The sequence below is a fragment of the Theropithecus gelada genome, chromosome 12 (assembly GCF_003255815.1).
Source record: "Theropithecus gelada isolate Dixy chromosome 12, Tgel_1.0, whole genome shotgun sequence".
Taxonomy (NCBI): Eukaryota; Metazoa; Chordata; class Mammalia; order Primates; family Cercopithecidae; genus Theropithecus; species Theropithecus gelada.
In genome coordinates this window covers 37,499,216-37,515,066 of record NC_037680.1, presented here as the reverse complement: position 1 = coordinate 37,515,066, position 15,851 = coordinate 37,499,216, and the positions used below count along the sequence as shown (strand labels likewise).

The following is a 15,851-nucleotide window of genomic DNA, read 5'->3' as shown; positions in this document are numbered from 1 at the left end:
TATAGTAAGATAAACTAGATGGTTTGTGGGTGCTATAGTTTGGATATTTGTTGCCTCCAAATCTGATTTTGAAATTTGATCCCCAATGTTGGAGGTGGCCTAATGGGAGGGGTCTGGGTCATGGGGGCAGATCCCTCATGAATAGAGAAATCCTGGGGGCTGTGGGGGTAAGGATAGCAGGTGAGTGACTTCTTACTCTTTTAGCTCCTGAGAAAACTGGTTGTTAAAAAGAGTCTGTCACCTCCCCTCTCTCTCTTGCTTCCTTTCTCACCATAGGATCTCTGCAATGCTGGCTCCTCTTTGCCTTCTGCCATGAGTGGAAGCAGCCTGTGGCCCCTGCCAGAGGCAGATGTCCAATCTTGAACTTTTACAGATATCAGAATCATGAGCCAAATAAACCTTTTTTCTTTATAAATCACCCAGCCTCAGGTATTCCTTTATAGCAACACAGACTAAGATGGAGGTGGACAGGGGGCTATTCCTTACCTATCGAGGTTGAGAGAACAGCCTTTCATGTCTTGGCCAAGAGAAATCAGGGCTGGATAGACTCTGTCGACTCTATTTTGTGTGCTTTGAAGACGAGTTTTAAATAAAGGGAAGTGTGAGAAAAAGGATGAGAAGGGGAAATAAGGAGAGAAAAGCCATACTAGAGACATTCAAATTTGCTTCTAAGTTAGGAAAGAGAATTTAGAAGGTTGACATATCACTTCTTATTTTCTTTTCTTCCTCAAAATTATTTCCAGTATTTTCACAAAAGCAAAAACTGTAAGATGATGTACTGAATTCAAAAACACAAACCCAGAGCAGGAAAGGGTTAGGAAGAATTAATAATTTAGATTTGGAAACAAAGTTTCTGCAATAGAAAATTTCAATGTAATTATTAAAATGTTTTGGATGTCAATATTTTTTTCTTAAGACTTTGTGTATTGGCCAGCCACAGTGGCACACACCTGTAATCCCAGCACTATAGGAGTCCAAGGCGGGTGGATCATTTGAGATCAGGAGTTCGAGACTAGCCTAGCCAACATAGTGAAACCCCGTCTCTACTAAAAATACAAAAATTAGCCAGGTGTGGTGGTGCATGCATGTAATCCCAGCTATTCGGGAGGCTGAGGCAGGAGATTTGCTTGAGCCTAGGAGGCGGAGGTTGCAGTGAGCCAGTCTGGGTGACAGAGTGAGACCCTGTCTAAAAAAAAAAAAAGTTTGTGTAGTATGACACTTCGGAGAAAACTGAACTTTAATGAATAAATTGGTTGAAGATAGTTGTTTCCTTTCTAATTGATATTCTACCAGGAAGTCTATAAAAAAGGCTGGTCTCCAAAGAGGAGTAATATAGAAGCATTAGATATAAAAATAAGGTATATATAATGCAGTTTCTAGAAAGAAAACCAGGAGAAGCAGTACATTTGCTCTGGATTGCAAGGCAAGGATTACCTGAGGTACTACACACAAACACGTTTTTCTCCAGTTCTCTAAGCCCCAGCCTACATTGGCCTGTGCCATTGTACAGTGTGCATAATCACCATTTCTGTATGATAAAAGATGGAAAGAAAAGATTAAACATTAAAGGAATTCAGGGGCAAATTTTTAAAAAGTTGAGTAACAAATGCAGTTAAATTTACTTCAAGTTCCTCTCTTAGAAGAGGTGCTATGTGTTTAGATGATGTAAATGAGATTTGACTTTTCCACAGAAATCACTTAGTAGTTAAATATGTTGACTAACGGCCTAATTTTTAGCTTTTGTTCAAATGATGAAAAACATGTTTATCATTTACCTATAAACCATTTTAAAGCTTTTACTTACTTGGACAATATATAGCAACTTAACAAACAAATGTGGTTTAAGAGACTTGCAATAGAAAGTGTCTGGAGTGTTGAGAGAAGCTACAGGGGCCCAAAACTCAGATGATCCCTAAGTGGGCACTGCCCTTGAAGTCCAGTGTATATAAGATATAAACAGTATAAGGATGGGGATGCCAGCTAAGACCTAGACCTGTGAGATTAGGATTTTATTAGCTACAGAAGATCAGAAAGCAGAACAGAGTTCAAGTTCATGTACTGCCTGCCAAAACTGCTATACATAATTGAAGGAGCAGACCATGGGTAAATGCCACTCACTGAAGGGCTGTCTATAGAATAAAGTAAGAAAAAGGTAGGAAGCACTTTCTCCTCTGCAGCCATGATTATGTCACCTAAAAATGGTTATGGTAAATGAAATGGCTCATTCAAAACCCTCAGTTTTAGCTTTCGGTTTACATAATGTTCTCCCAAGTGACCTAGAATAATTCTGGCTCTTGTCTAAAAAGTATCCTTTTTCCATCAAAATCTTGTAGAAAATTTAACTTTACTTATCTATGCACACATAAACAAGATAAAGGCCAAGTAAGTTGTCTTCTTTTCTGTACTGGAACCTAAATTGTGGACCCTTGATCAAGCCCTTAAGCTGGGAATTTTAATTTTTAAATTAAATTAAGGCCCTATATGTTTTATCTGTGCCATAAAATTACAGTTAGAATTTTTTTTTTTTTTTCCAGACGGAGTTTCGCTTGTCACCTAGGCTGGAGTGCGTGATCTCAGCTCACTGTAACCTCCGCCTCCCGGGTTCAAGCAATTCTCCTGCTTCGGCCTCCCAAGTGGCTGGGATTACAGGTGCCTGCCACCACGCCCGGCTAATTTTTGTAGTTTTAGTAGAGACCGGGTTTCATTTTGTTATATAATTAGGACTTTACATTATTTTATAATGCTTGCTAATTGCTGTAGGTTTCCAAATCGTCATTTCCCCAACCAGACTATAGCTCCTTAAAGGGGATAGATGTTGTCTATTACTTACAATACTACTGCTATTGTTGTGTTTTGTTTTTTGTATTTCTGTTAATAACCAGCAAGGCTTGGCAAATAGGAGTTTAATAACTACTTCTTGTGTAAGTGATTGACAAATGACTTTTTAGACAACAGCTTTCTTGAAACATGTCAGAGCTTCTATATTTACTTGCAATTGTCTAGTACAGCACATCTTACTGCTTGCAATTGCCAGCTCCACAGCTATATCACTGTTTATACTATTCTAAACCTAAAATATCTTTCTTGTTCCTCAAAGCTACCATATCTGCTGATCTAATCACAATGATAGCTATATTTGAAATCTGCAAACTGTTTTAACTGACGTCTTTCAGTAACAACTGCACTCGTCATATACTTGAGTTTTTAACTCAGATGAAAAATAAAGACATGTATAAAGAATAAGTTAGAAATATATAGGCATGAGAACACATAAACTCTATTTAATTAGTGAACTCATACCATGTTTACTTCATATTTTGGATCCTAGAATCTGAAATAACTTTTCAACATTCAATAATGTTAATTATTAAATCAAGACTTTAAGCTGGAAGACAGGGACAACATCTCTTTGCTCTCCAGTGGTTGGCAGTGTTAAGTATATATCATGAATTCAGAATTATTGGATAAATGATGAAAAGTAATTTACCAATATCACCAAATTTTTTGTCTTGTTTATTATTGCTTTCTACATATTTTCTTGCATCAAACCACCCGAGAATTTTGTATAATTCTCCACAGGAACAAAAAGTGGCATAGAAAGATGAGGGCAAACGATTTCTGTCAAAACCTAGACACTCAAGATAGTATTTAGTTTGGCAACCAAACTATCTCGCAGAAGTAAATTATAAAAATCTCATTTCTGAGATTTTAAAAGTGAAACAGTACATTACAATCCTGGTTTTTAAAAAAGTGAATTAAACTGATAATTTACAGTTTTATATTTTTATAGAATACCTTTATATTTGTTACACAAATACAAAACTTGTTATTTAAATAGTAACTGCTAACATGGACATAAGTTACTATGTCTGACAATGGTGTTCTGTAAACAAGAGATGAACAGTCTTTGTCAAGAATAATTGTGTGCATTTTTGTTATCTGCATTTTCAGTTTTTAACATTATAAAAAAGAATCAGTAATATGCAACAATTTCTTAGTTCTCTAAGCATTGCTATTATTCTCCTCTGGAAAGTATATTCATATTAGAATTTTTGAAATTGTTCTTAAGATGATAGGCTATGATATTTTTTCCCTTTAAGATTAATAATCACATGATTCAGGAAGTTAAATTCACTATTAAGTGAATATTAAGTTCCCTTACCTTTCATCAATATTTGTTGTGAGGTAAATTAAATTAAGTATCAGTCTCCTTGTCTCTTGATCTTTCACATCCTCTTCTATACACCACAAACAATCTCCAATACCTGTGTTGCTTTTAAAATACATCTATGAAACTTTGATACTCATCCCTTCAAGGGGTGCAAATTAATTTCTTGCCCCACTATTTAGTGACTTGCTTCTAGCGAACAAAATTAAGTGGAAGTGAAGGAATGTGACTTTGAGACTAAGTCACAGAGGGCACATTTCTCTCTCTCAGATCCCTTACTTCGAGTGAAGTTAGCTGTCAGTTCGGGCAGACAGGCTCATGTGGAAAGGTCTCTGGCCAACAGTCATGTGAGTGACCCATCTTGGAAGTGGATCCTCCAATCAGTTAAGCCTTCGGATGACTGCAGTCCTTGTCTACATCCTGACTTCAACATAAGAGACCCTGAGTCAGGGCCACCCAGGTAAGTCACTCCAGAATTTCTGACCCACAGAAACTCAGATAAATTTGTTGTTTTAAGCCCTAAGTTTTGGGTAAGTCTGGAATAATATGAGAGATAATACAAAAGACTGTGCAAATTACTGTGGTGTACAAAAGACAAAACTAAAGTTTTCCATTAAACTGAGTATTTCCTTCCCTACTGTCTCAAGCAGAGCACTAAGGGTCATCTAATGATAGAGGCTTTGTCTTTACCTCTTTCTGTCCCTTTAGAAGTCAAAGGATTTTTGCAAGCTTTTTGTGTAGGAATAACATGAATACAGATTGAACTATAAATTTCATGTCTCTTAAGTAAAATTTTCTAAAAGCGCCTCTTTCCCCTTCAAATATCCCTCTTTCCTCTACTTTATGTCTCTTTTTCCAAGGCAGCCAGAATGGCTATTTGCTAAAATGTCCACCTTTCCCTTCTCAAACATCCTGACAAAACAAAATCCTCAACAAAACAAGTAGTCTAAAGAAAACAAATTCTCAAACCACCCACCAAACAGAAGGAGGAAAGGACTGTGGGTGGCTCATAGTGGCTTCCTTCTGTTACTGGTTCAAAGCATTTCTATTAACTTACTAATTCATTATAGAAGCTAGGCCAATTGACTGGGAATGTGATTTCTAGAAACAGATTAGTTTTGCAGAAGACCAACAATATTAAAGTATACTAAAAATATACTAAAAATAGAATTAAAAAGATCACCTTAACCATTTCTCTATAATGCCTTCTAGTTCTCATCCATGTGAGATGCAACCAACCAACATGGATTTTTTCCATTGTGGAAGAAGCAGCTTGAATATAGCTACACATTCAGAGTTCTTTAGGAAAGGTTTCACCCCTATTAGCTAAAGGTGAATTATAACTCACTAAGTATAGACCAACACATAGGCCAGTGGAACATATTTTAATTTCCACTGCTTGATGGCCAGTATTTTTTCTAACATAGGCCTAATTTTTTACACTAAGCATACAGACAACTCTCAAATATTCAATACATCTAATATATCCATTCTTTTAGAATGTATTTTCTCTTTTCTTTAATCCCTTATACGTTTAGTGCTCATTAGCACTTTGGCTAGAGATATATAAAAGAAGAGGAAGCTGAAATACAAGACAGTTAATTTTAATTTTTATTAAATGGTTACAAAGAAAATTGAGTTGATGAGCTATTCAAAGTATAAAAATGTGGCTATAATATAAATCGTTCCCCTATTAGTAAAGATAATTAAGAGAACTCACTGAAGTTAGATTTATTCCTTACTTGGAGCTTCTCCTCTTACCATCTGCCCAAAACTATAGTTACAATCGATGTAATATTATTAATTCTTTGCACACAGGCTATCTCTGAAATGATTTCTGTTACTTAAACTTAATTTCATCCCAGGTATCCAGATATATATTTCACAGATAAAATAATTAGCCTACAGAATTTAAACAAATATAATTTTTAAAGAGATTTCTGTTGAAGGTCTGCTGTTGATACTTGACTGAAAATAAACTCTAATACTTTCATAAATAACAAATTATCCAAATTAAAAAAAAAAAAAACTATTACTATATCTTAGAGCTTTTCACATCATCCCTTTTGTTCTAACCAAAGTTTTATTTTCAAAACTACCTTCTACATAGTTTAAACTGGAGATGTCCTATTACTTTCAAAGGAACGCTATAAATTATTATTAAATTTGTGGTAAAGTAATGGCATTTGGAAGACACTGAAACAGGAAGATTAGAAATATTGTTTATTTAAGCACTAAATTTATGTCAGTATAGTAATTCAACAATTTTATAATGTACTACAATAGGCCTAGTAACAAAATTGTATTTCAAAAAGTCAGAATCATTGTTTCTCAATTTCCTCTTTTGCAAAATAAACCTAGTATATTTCAATGCCATGGTTTCAGTGTTTATCAGCATTTTTAGATACATGAAAAATCGAATGGGGGTGAAGAAAACTGAATGACTCAAAGAATGGTTTCAAATAAAAATATATGTAATAACGGGTACCAAGATAACTTCTTATTCTAAAACTTTTATTTATAGAGAAAAGCTCTCGAAATTGGATTTCTCAGATTTGATGTTAAATAATAAGAGAGTCTTAGTTATGCAATCAGTAACTGAATAACCCTGACAAAGTGAAAATCTCCTACTTTATTTAGAAGGAAAGAAATAAATACAGCACTCTTGATTTAATTGTTGTTGATGTTAAGAAATCTTATTTGTTAAGAGTTCTTATTTTATTCAAAATATGTATCATCCCACTAAAAGCCAACTCATCTCATTAAAGATATCCTTTTCAAACTTATAAAATGTCAATGACTTATGAAAACATGGAGAACAATATAATATACATATATACTACCGAGTTAACAAGTGTTAACATTTTGCATACCTGCTTAGCTCTCTTCTATTAAGAAAAAAAAAAAAAAAGTTGCAGATATAACTGCTGAAGCCCCATTATTCCTTTCTCAGGTATCACAGTCTCTTTTCTCCCCAATTCTGGAAGTGATCGTTTTTCTAAAGAAGACGTGTGCCCTTCCTGTCCAGGTTTTTATACTTTTATTACATATGTGCGTTTTCACAAACATTAACGTTATGTTTTAAAAACTACATAAAGTATCCTAATTAGTCAGGCGTGGCAGCATGTGCCTGTAGAATTGCTTGAACCTGGGAGGCGGAGGTTGCAGTGAGCAGAGATCATGCCACTGCACTCCAGCCTGGGTGACAGAGCAAGACTTCATCTTCAAAAAAACAAAAACAAAAACAAAACACAACAAACTATATAAAGTATTCCCATTTTATCATTTTGTAATTTCCATCTTTACTCAACATTGCTACTGAAATTTAGGCAAATTAATATATATTTAGTATATTTTAATTTTTCGAAAGAGTTTCTAAAGATCAACTATTCTGTTATTGGTGGATATTTAGGTTGTTTCTAACCCATGGCATGAACGTCCTTGTATATGTCTCCTTGCGGATATGTATTATTTCTTTCTGTATTACTTCAATAAAGTTTTGCTTAAGCTAGTTGGGTGGATTTGTTTTTTTTAAACTAAGCACAGACAATTGAAGAAAAAGCTAGAAAGCTATTTTCTAATCTTATTATTTACCTGATTTTAAACTTTTATTTATTTATATACACACACGCACACCCACATATATGTACATATGTATGTGGATGTGGCTTTTAATTATTTAGAGACAGGGTCTCACTCTGTTGCCCAAGCTGGAATGCAGTGTCATGATCATGGGTCACTGTAGCAGCCTTGATCTCTCAGGCCCAAGCAATCCTCCCACCTCGGCCCACTGAGTAGCTGGGACTACAGGCATGTGCCATCCTGTGTGGCTAATTTTTAAATTTTTTATACAGATAGGGGTCCCCCTATGTTGCCCAGGCTGGTCTCAAACTGTTGAGCTCAAGTGAACCTCCCTCCTTCACCTCCCAAAGTGTTTGAATTACAGGAGTGAGTCACTGTGCCCAGTCCTATTTCTTTGTTAAATCTTTTCTTTGTTGAAATGCTTGTGATGTAGAAAAAAGGTTAGTAGGAAACACAAAACCTTAGCCTTTATTTTACTTGAAAATAGTTCTTCTATTCAGAAATATTTAAGTCACATATTTATATACATGGAACTTCTGTTTGGAATTCCCATGGTAGATCACTTCAGAAAAATAAAATGAGGAAGCTAGGTTACGCATCAGCATTTGAATGCTGCTTTCTGCAGAAGCAATGTCTACCTTTGGTAGTTTTTCCTTTGCTATTCCTGAAATCACTTTATTATGTGGCTGATCAACAGTCAAATTATTCTTCCTTGTTTCACTGTCTTCAAGCAGAGGAACACAGCCATAATTGCCATCTGCAAGACAAAAACCTCTTGGATATTAGCAGAAAACCCTTATTTTTGGTACCACCTGAAAAAGCAAAAGTAATACAAACTCAAAACCGTAAAGAGAATAGATTTTAAGGTAGGAGTTTTAGAAAATTCTTTAGGTAATAGTTACTTTGACAAGTTGTCCATTTACATTTTTTCCTTCCCACTAAACATACAAAACCCCTGCTCTCCAAAAGTCAGCAGTATGTAAAATATACAGAATTTAGAAAACTAGAAATATGCTCTTTGCCCCTGTCAGCAACAATTCAACTTTTATATAAGTCATATTTTCAGGTATGCATTTCTTATTTAAGATAAGTATTTGTATTATGACTCCATGCTTATCATAGGAAAATTAGAAAATGCAGACAGCCAAAAAGAATAAAAAGTAAATGTTACCCAAATTTTTATCACCTGTGAATTATTCCGGTTAATACTTCTGTTCCTAAACACATAAATTCACACAAGAATCACCTTTTTCTGCATAAATGAAAATAACACTTATTTACGTATCCTGCTTTGTTCATTTTGCTATATATCATCAACATATTCTTACAAGTTAATACCTATTATCACTTTTCTTGGCTACATAGCTATTCATATAGATCACTGTAACTATTGAATATTTGTTTCTAGCTTTCCATGATTAGAAATTATACTGTGATACACATCCTTGCATATATATTTTTGAGTACCTGAACAAATGTTTTCTCATGATATAGTCTTAGGACTTGAGTTTTTGGTTCAAAAGGCATAGATGTTTTCAAAAGCTTTTGCTGCTATTTACTGGCAAATTGCTTTTTAGAAAGTTTTATAAACTTAGAGTTCCACCGTATAGTATAGTATAGTATAGTATAGTATAGTATAGTATAGTATAGTATAGTATAGTATAGTATAGTATTAGTATAGTATAGTATAGAATAGTATAGGTGAAAGTCCACTTTCCCATATCCTGCAAGTGTTCATTTAAATAAATGTAACATATAACTGTACCACAGTTATAATATCAAAACTACTGAGAAACAACGAAGGAATAAAACAGAAGAACTCAGCTTACACCTTTCTTTTCACCAAGAGGTTCTAGAAATACATAAAAAATTAACATGCACATACCTTGAGTGGAATTCACAAGAAGTAACTGTGATTTTAGCTTGTCAATAATAGTTTGTTGAAGTGACAGCTGTTCCTGTTGTTCACGTATTCTCTGCTCATAGTTCTCAGTCTGCTGACATAAAAACCAGTTAGCCTGATATTTACTGACAGACATGAACACATTATTTACCATCCATTAATAATATAAATAGATATGAGTTGCCCACATTGTCATTTTGCAGGTATTGTGATTTATGAGATACAAACTGGCTCCAGGAATGTACTTGTAATTGTTACAAACATCAATGATTGAAGACACTTAAAGCACCGTAAAAGTTTTAAAGATTATCTTATTTGGCCGGGCGCGGTGGCTCATGCCTGTAGTCCCAGCACTTTGGGAGGCTGAGGTGGGTGGATCATGAGGTCAGGAGATCGAGACTATCCTGGCTAACACGGTGAAATCCCGTCCTACTAAAAATACAAAAAAAATTAGCCGAGCGTGGTGGTGGGCGCCTGTAGTCCCAGCTACTTGGGAGGCTGAGGCAGGAGAATAGCATGAGCCTGGGAGGTGGAGCTTGCAGTGAGCCGAGATCGCGCCACTGTACTCCAGCCTGGTAGACTGAGCAAGACTCCGTCTCAGGGAAAAAAAAAAAAAAAAAAAAGATTATCTTATTTAAACACTTATCAGTCAAGGATTCAATCTACGATTTCCTGATCCTTCAGTAAGGATCAAAACTGTAATTTAGCATTTATTCCTTAAAGAAAAAAAAAGCACAAATGAAACAACAAATACTAAAGTGATTTTTTAAAAAAAAAAACTTAAAAAAATTAAGATTTTGTGTCTTTCAAATAAACACACTTCTAAATTTATTTTTAGGGTACACAAACACTAAGGAAGTGTTGATAAAAATCAAAGGGACAAATACAAATTATAAAATTATAATGACCAGAAACTTGTCTGCTAAGTTTTAAGAAATTAAGAGAACACCATGGTTGACCTTTGGTGTCTATCTTAAATGCCATGGTTTCCCTTATATCGTTAATCCATTCATTTTGCTATTTTATCGCAATGACTGTGAAAATACAGCAATGAAATAAGACACAAGTTTGTACTGAGGAATACAGATGCCACAAACCTTCAAGCAAATTTGAAACTGTTATATCACAATTACCAAATTAGTACAGTCTTAAAAACGTATCACCAAACAGTAACAGAGAACTTTTTTTTTTTCCTTTAACCAATTTCTATCCCTGGAGGGATAAATAATGTTTAAGTTGCAAATTCCTTGAAATATAAAATGAAAATGAAGTTCTAATAATCTCAGAATGATATTCAGTAGATACTATTTGACTTTAAACTGATTTTTAAAGTTCAAAATTAGTGAAGCTCTATTATTTTCAGAGACCAATAAACTTAAAAATTTTAATAAATTACACAGCTGTTCATAGATTAGCAAATACAAATTAGCTTAAGAAATTAAAGCTGGCAGTGAAACCCCGTCTCTACTAAAAAATACAAAAAACTAGCCGGGCGAGGTGGCGGGCGCCTGTAGTCCCAGCTACTCGGGAGGCTGAGGCAGGAGAATGGCGTGAACCCGGGAGGCGGAGCTTGCAGTGAGCTGAGATCCGGCCACTGCACTCCAGCCTGGGCGACAGAGCAAGACTCTGTCTCAAAAAAAAAAAAAAAAAAAAAAGAAATTATTAAAGCTGGGGAGGCTGAGGCAGGTGGATTACGAGGTCAGGAGATTGAGACCATCCTGGTTAACACAGTGAAATCCTGTCTCCACTAAAAATACAAAAAATTGGCCAGGTGTGGTGGCAGGTGCCTGTAGTCCCAGCTACTGGGGAGGCTGAGGCAGGAGAATGGTGTGAACCTGAGAGGCGGCGCTTGCAGTGAGCTGAGTTTGCGCCACTGCACTCCAGCCTGGGCAACAGAGTGAGACTCTGTCTCAAAAAAAAAAAAAAAAAAAAGAAACGAAAGCTAAATACATTTTCCCAAATAAAAGGTGAACTTTTACAAGTAATACAGTTCAAATATGAATAACTGACAGAGCTGATAAGCAACCCATGTGGTGCGTTGTCTTTGCACACTGCCTAAAGGCAGTCTTACATAGTTTCACATTCCCCACAGAATTCATACAGATTAAGTAACTTATACATAGGAGATGTTCAGTATATGTTCACTGAAAAATTTAAAAAGGAAATACGGATTCCAATTACATTTTATTATTGTGAACAGAAGAATGAATCATGTGGGTCTACCTGAAGTGTATGTCCAATGAATACGTCTCAGAAATGATCACTGATACCCAAGTCTAGTCTAGGGCCTGGCTTCCCAGGATAAGACATCTTATTTCTGTATAAATTCACATCCAACCCCCTAGAAACAGTGTGGTAAGCTGACTGAATGAAGGACCCAAAAATCTACAGCAAATTCTAAATACCTTAGATTGATCTGGGCTACATAGCACCACCAGGGCTGAAGAATCAGTAAACAAGTTAAGAGTCTTCTCTATATATTTCTGCATTAATTAAAGCTTTCTCCAAGAACTCAAAGTTCTTCACAAACATCAATCAATAAGTACCTATTTTTTCACTTTATTTTGATAGGTATATACATTAGACGGTCCAGAGATTAAGTAACCAGTCCAAAAAACTTAGCAAGTTAGAGACAGGTCCAGAATAAATGTCTATGTTATTCAAGTCTCTATGTCTTTTTCTCCCACCTTGATGAAGAAACCATATATTTTCTTTTGAAACCAACTCAGAAAGCTTCTGCCAGTTAATTTTTATCTTCTATTCTCTGGTTTAAAAAACATACTTTAGCACATCTGCATATAAGATATTATAATAAATAATCCTGAAAATGTATTCAACAGCTAGGAAAAATTAATGGATCAATGGCTATTTCAAGCTGAAGTTTTAACTACTTCTTAAGCTACTTAATAAAGTATTATAAAGGTTGAGCAAAGTCTACAATAATTTTAAAAACCAACACTCTGGAAGTATAATAGAGGAAACAGAACAGCAAGAGCCCATGTTTTCCTCCTACACTTTTCACATACTTACATTTAGCAGTTACAATGTTCTAGTCTAATTGTCTAATGTCTGATTTCCCTCTAGACTGAACTTCTCAAGGGTAGAGAGTATTTCCTCCTGGTATCTCCAGAGTATTACAGAGTGGCTGGCACATACTGGGATGCTCGGTAAATATTAGTTGAATAAACAAACTAATTAAGTTGTTAAAGAAATATCACAGTTGAGCATCCCATGCTGCTGCTCTGCCTCTGGAGTAGTCATTCTTTTATTCCTTTACTTTCTTAATAAACTTACTTTCACTTAAAAAAAAAAAAGAAATATCAGAGAAACAGATATGCTTTCAGAAATGATCCGGAGGAATGGAGGAATGCCTTTGCTTATATTTCTCTAAGGGAAACAGTAAAAACAGAAACAAGGTCAGTAGGTAAATACAACAAAGGGATATTAAGTTTGAGAAAATGGATGCAAAAGATAGGTAATATTTGAAGATTTTTTTTTGGAAAAAAAGGGAAGCTTATATCATTAGAAAAAAGGTAGCAATTTGAGAAAATGCATATTCAGAAAAGAGTATAAAGATTTTGACCACAGACTGTCAGATGGAAAGTCCAAAAGGAAATATTACATCAAACTGGGAAACAACCAGTAGAATTTGGTTTATTTGCTGTTTGGAAACTAAACGAAACTAGTCTTTTTTTTTTTTTTCCTTTTATTAAATGCTTTTGTTCACAGAACATATCTGCCTAAACTTAAAACCTGAAAAGTCCTTTTACAAGGTCAGATTATTGCTGTACCATCATAGTATTTTTTTTTTAAATACAATTACAAAGTAAGTACATTCTAGCACTATCAAAGACCCCACAAAACAGAAAACTCACTAACAACCACATTGAAAATGTACAACAGCAATGTCTTGTCAACACTTCTGTACAGAGCACAGACATGACAGCTAAAACAGACAGAAGAGAAGATGCTTTTGACAGCCAGTGTGTGTGAATGATTCTTTGAGTCAGATGGCAGCAACAAGTTACCAACTAGGAGATCTGCATGACAACTAACCATCCATCTGTATCAAACACCATCTGGCCAAGATGACTCTGGCTTCTGTGTATTTGACACTCCTTCCAGTTTCAAAGACTAGCAAAACAAGTGGTCTACCAGCATCTAAATAGGTAAACAGGTACTTAGGTACTTGTGCTATAAGGTACTTTGTTTTTTATTTTATTTTATTTATTACTATATTATTTATATAGAGACAGGGTCTTGCTATGTTGCCCAGGCTGGCCTCAAACTCCTGGGCTCAAGTGATCCTCCCACCTTGGCCTCCCAAAGTGCTGGGATTACAGACATGAGCCACCACGCCTAGCCCATAAGGTTAACTTTGTATTCTTTCTTAGTGTTCAAAAGTAAAACTTAAAACACTGGTGATCAAATATAGCACACATCCTAAATTTATTAAAAATGGTTGCCCATACTCTGGATTATGATAAGCAAAAAAAAAAAGTTTATTTTAAAAATTACCCTTTTATCCAGGCAAAATTTCAATATTTCCTCTTCAAAACTAAGGCAGCATATTTCCTATAATTTTGTGTAGATACCTGTTTAAGTTTTTGTGAGTATCATAAATATTAAAATAGAGTTCCATAAATTGAATTTTTTCCTATTGCTGGTATTGAACTTTTTTTTTTTTGTATTTTCCAAGGCACTTATTTCTTACCTAGGGAAAAAAAAGTTTAAGTGCCCTTAAGTCATCTATAATATTCTAAGTCAAACATTTCTTCTCCTCCTCAATAACTAATTTCAATATTCTAAAAAATATCACTGCTTTCCTCCAATGATTTATTAAGGAATTTAATAAATGTTGAGTGGATTGAAAAAAAAATGAAATAGTCCCAATTTAAAAACTTTTCAAATTATTCCAAGGTTAACAAAGAGAATGAAAGATTTACTGAAGGATTTGCATGGCTGCCACAAATGTTCTCCACAGGAAGCTCCACAGTTCATGAAGGAAGATAATTAAATATTAATTATCCTAATACATAGCACTTTAGATAGAAACTAATTTATTTAGACACAATCTAATTAAAATACATCTTGAAATTTTGGTAAGCTAAGAATCAACTTCAATTTTGAGTTTTCTTTAAAAAGCATGAGATCAAATAGGATCAGCAACCCAGAGATCCTGGTCTTTCTTCAACCGTTTTCTGCCTACTAGGTTATAAGCCCTGTACATTCCCACCCTCCAGTACCAAGACTTATCTAGAAGATCTGCAATTTGACAGATCAGATTTCCAATCTAATTATCTACTTTTAGGTGACAGTGCTGCCACCAATTTCTCAGCATGCCAAGTGGTAAACTGTGACAAACTATTTTTATTTTACAATTCTGTGTTTCGGTCCTGATTAATTTACTTGCCTCTTTGAGCCTTTGGTTTCTTCCTCTTTAAACGAAAATTATATTTACCTGAAGGATTGAAAGAGACAGAATATATAAAGTATTTGTCTTGCAATATGCTCCTTGGAAATGTTAGTTCCTGTCTAACAAGGTATCTGCATAATATCCAAAGCCGCGGGAGTGAGGCCAATGCACAGAGTTGCCATCAAGGCAATTCCTAGTGGAGTTGCCCAGGCAGGGCCACCTCAAGACCCCAGACCAGTAGAGCCACCAGGGTGCAACTCCAGGCTGGGAGACCCAAAGGCATGCAACTCCAACACCAAGAAATGCAGCCGACAATGTGATGGAGTAGGGTTGCCTAGAGCCTTGGGGGCCCAACTTTCACCCCAGTGTGTCCACAAAATGAGAAATGGGAGTTAAAGACTACACTCAAGCTTCAGGGTTTAATGTTAGCCCTACTGGGTTTGTTGTTGTTGTTTATTTGAGGTGTTTGGATGTGGTTAGAACCTGTTAGCCCTTTGTTCTTTCCTGTTGCTCCATATTGGAGTGGGAATGTCTATCCTATGTCTGTCCCACTATTGTCTTTTGGAAGCATATAACTGTATAATTTCATAGGCTCACAGCTGGAGAGGAATTTGTCTCTGGATGAATTGTACTTTGAGTCTCATTTCCATATCTGATTTAGATAATGTTTAGATGAAAACTTTAGAGTTTAAAGTTGATGCTGGAACAAGGTAAGTCTTTTTGGGGCTTCTGGGATGGAATAAATATGTATCACGTACATGTATCTCATATATTTTGTATGT

General features: G+C 35.1%; 1 protein-coding gene across 4 annotated transcripts in view; it reads right to left on the bottom strand.

Annotated features, from left to right (window-relative positions):
- TANK (TRAF family member associated NFKB activator) overlaps positions 1-15,851 on the bottom strand; it is a 113,669-nt gene that overhangs the window by 23,123 nt on the left and 74,695 nt on the right. For 3 of the 4 annotated variants that reach the window (XM_025404774.1, XM_025404773.1, XM_025404772.1), the window contains exons 3-4: positions 9,636-9,744; positions 8,389-8,507 (exon numbers count right to left, since the gene is read on the bottom strand). In XM_025404774.1, coding sequence (XP_025260559.1) covers positions 8,389-8,507; positions 9,636-9,744 — 228 coding nt within the window. Of the gene's footprint in view, positions 1-8,199; positions 8,508-9,635; positions 9,745-15,851 lie in introns of those variants that run through there. The other variant, XM_025404775.1, reaches the window with a different exon arrangement.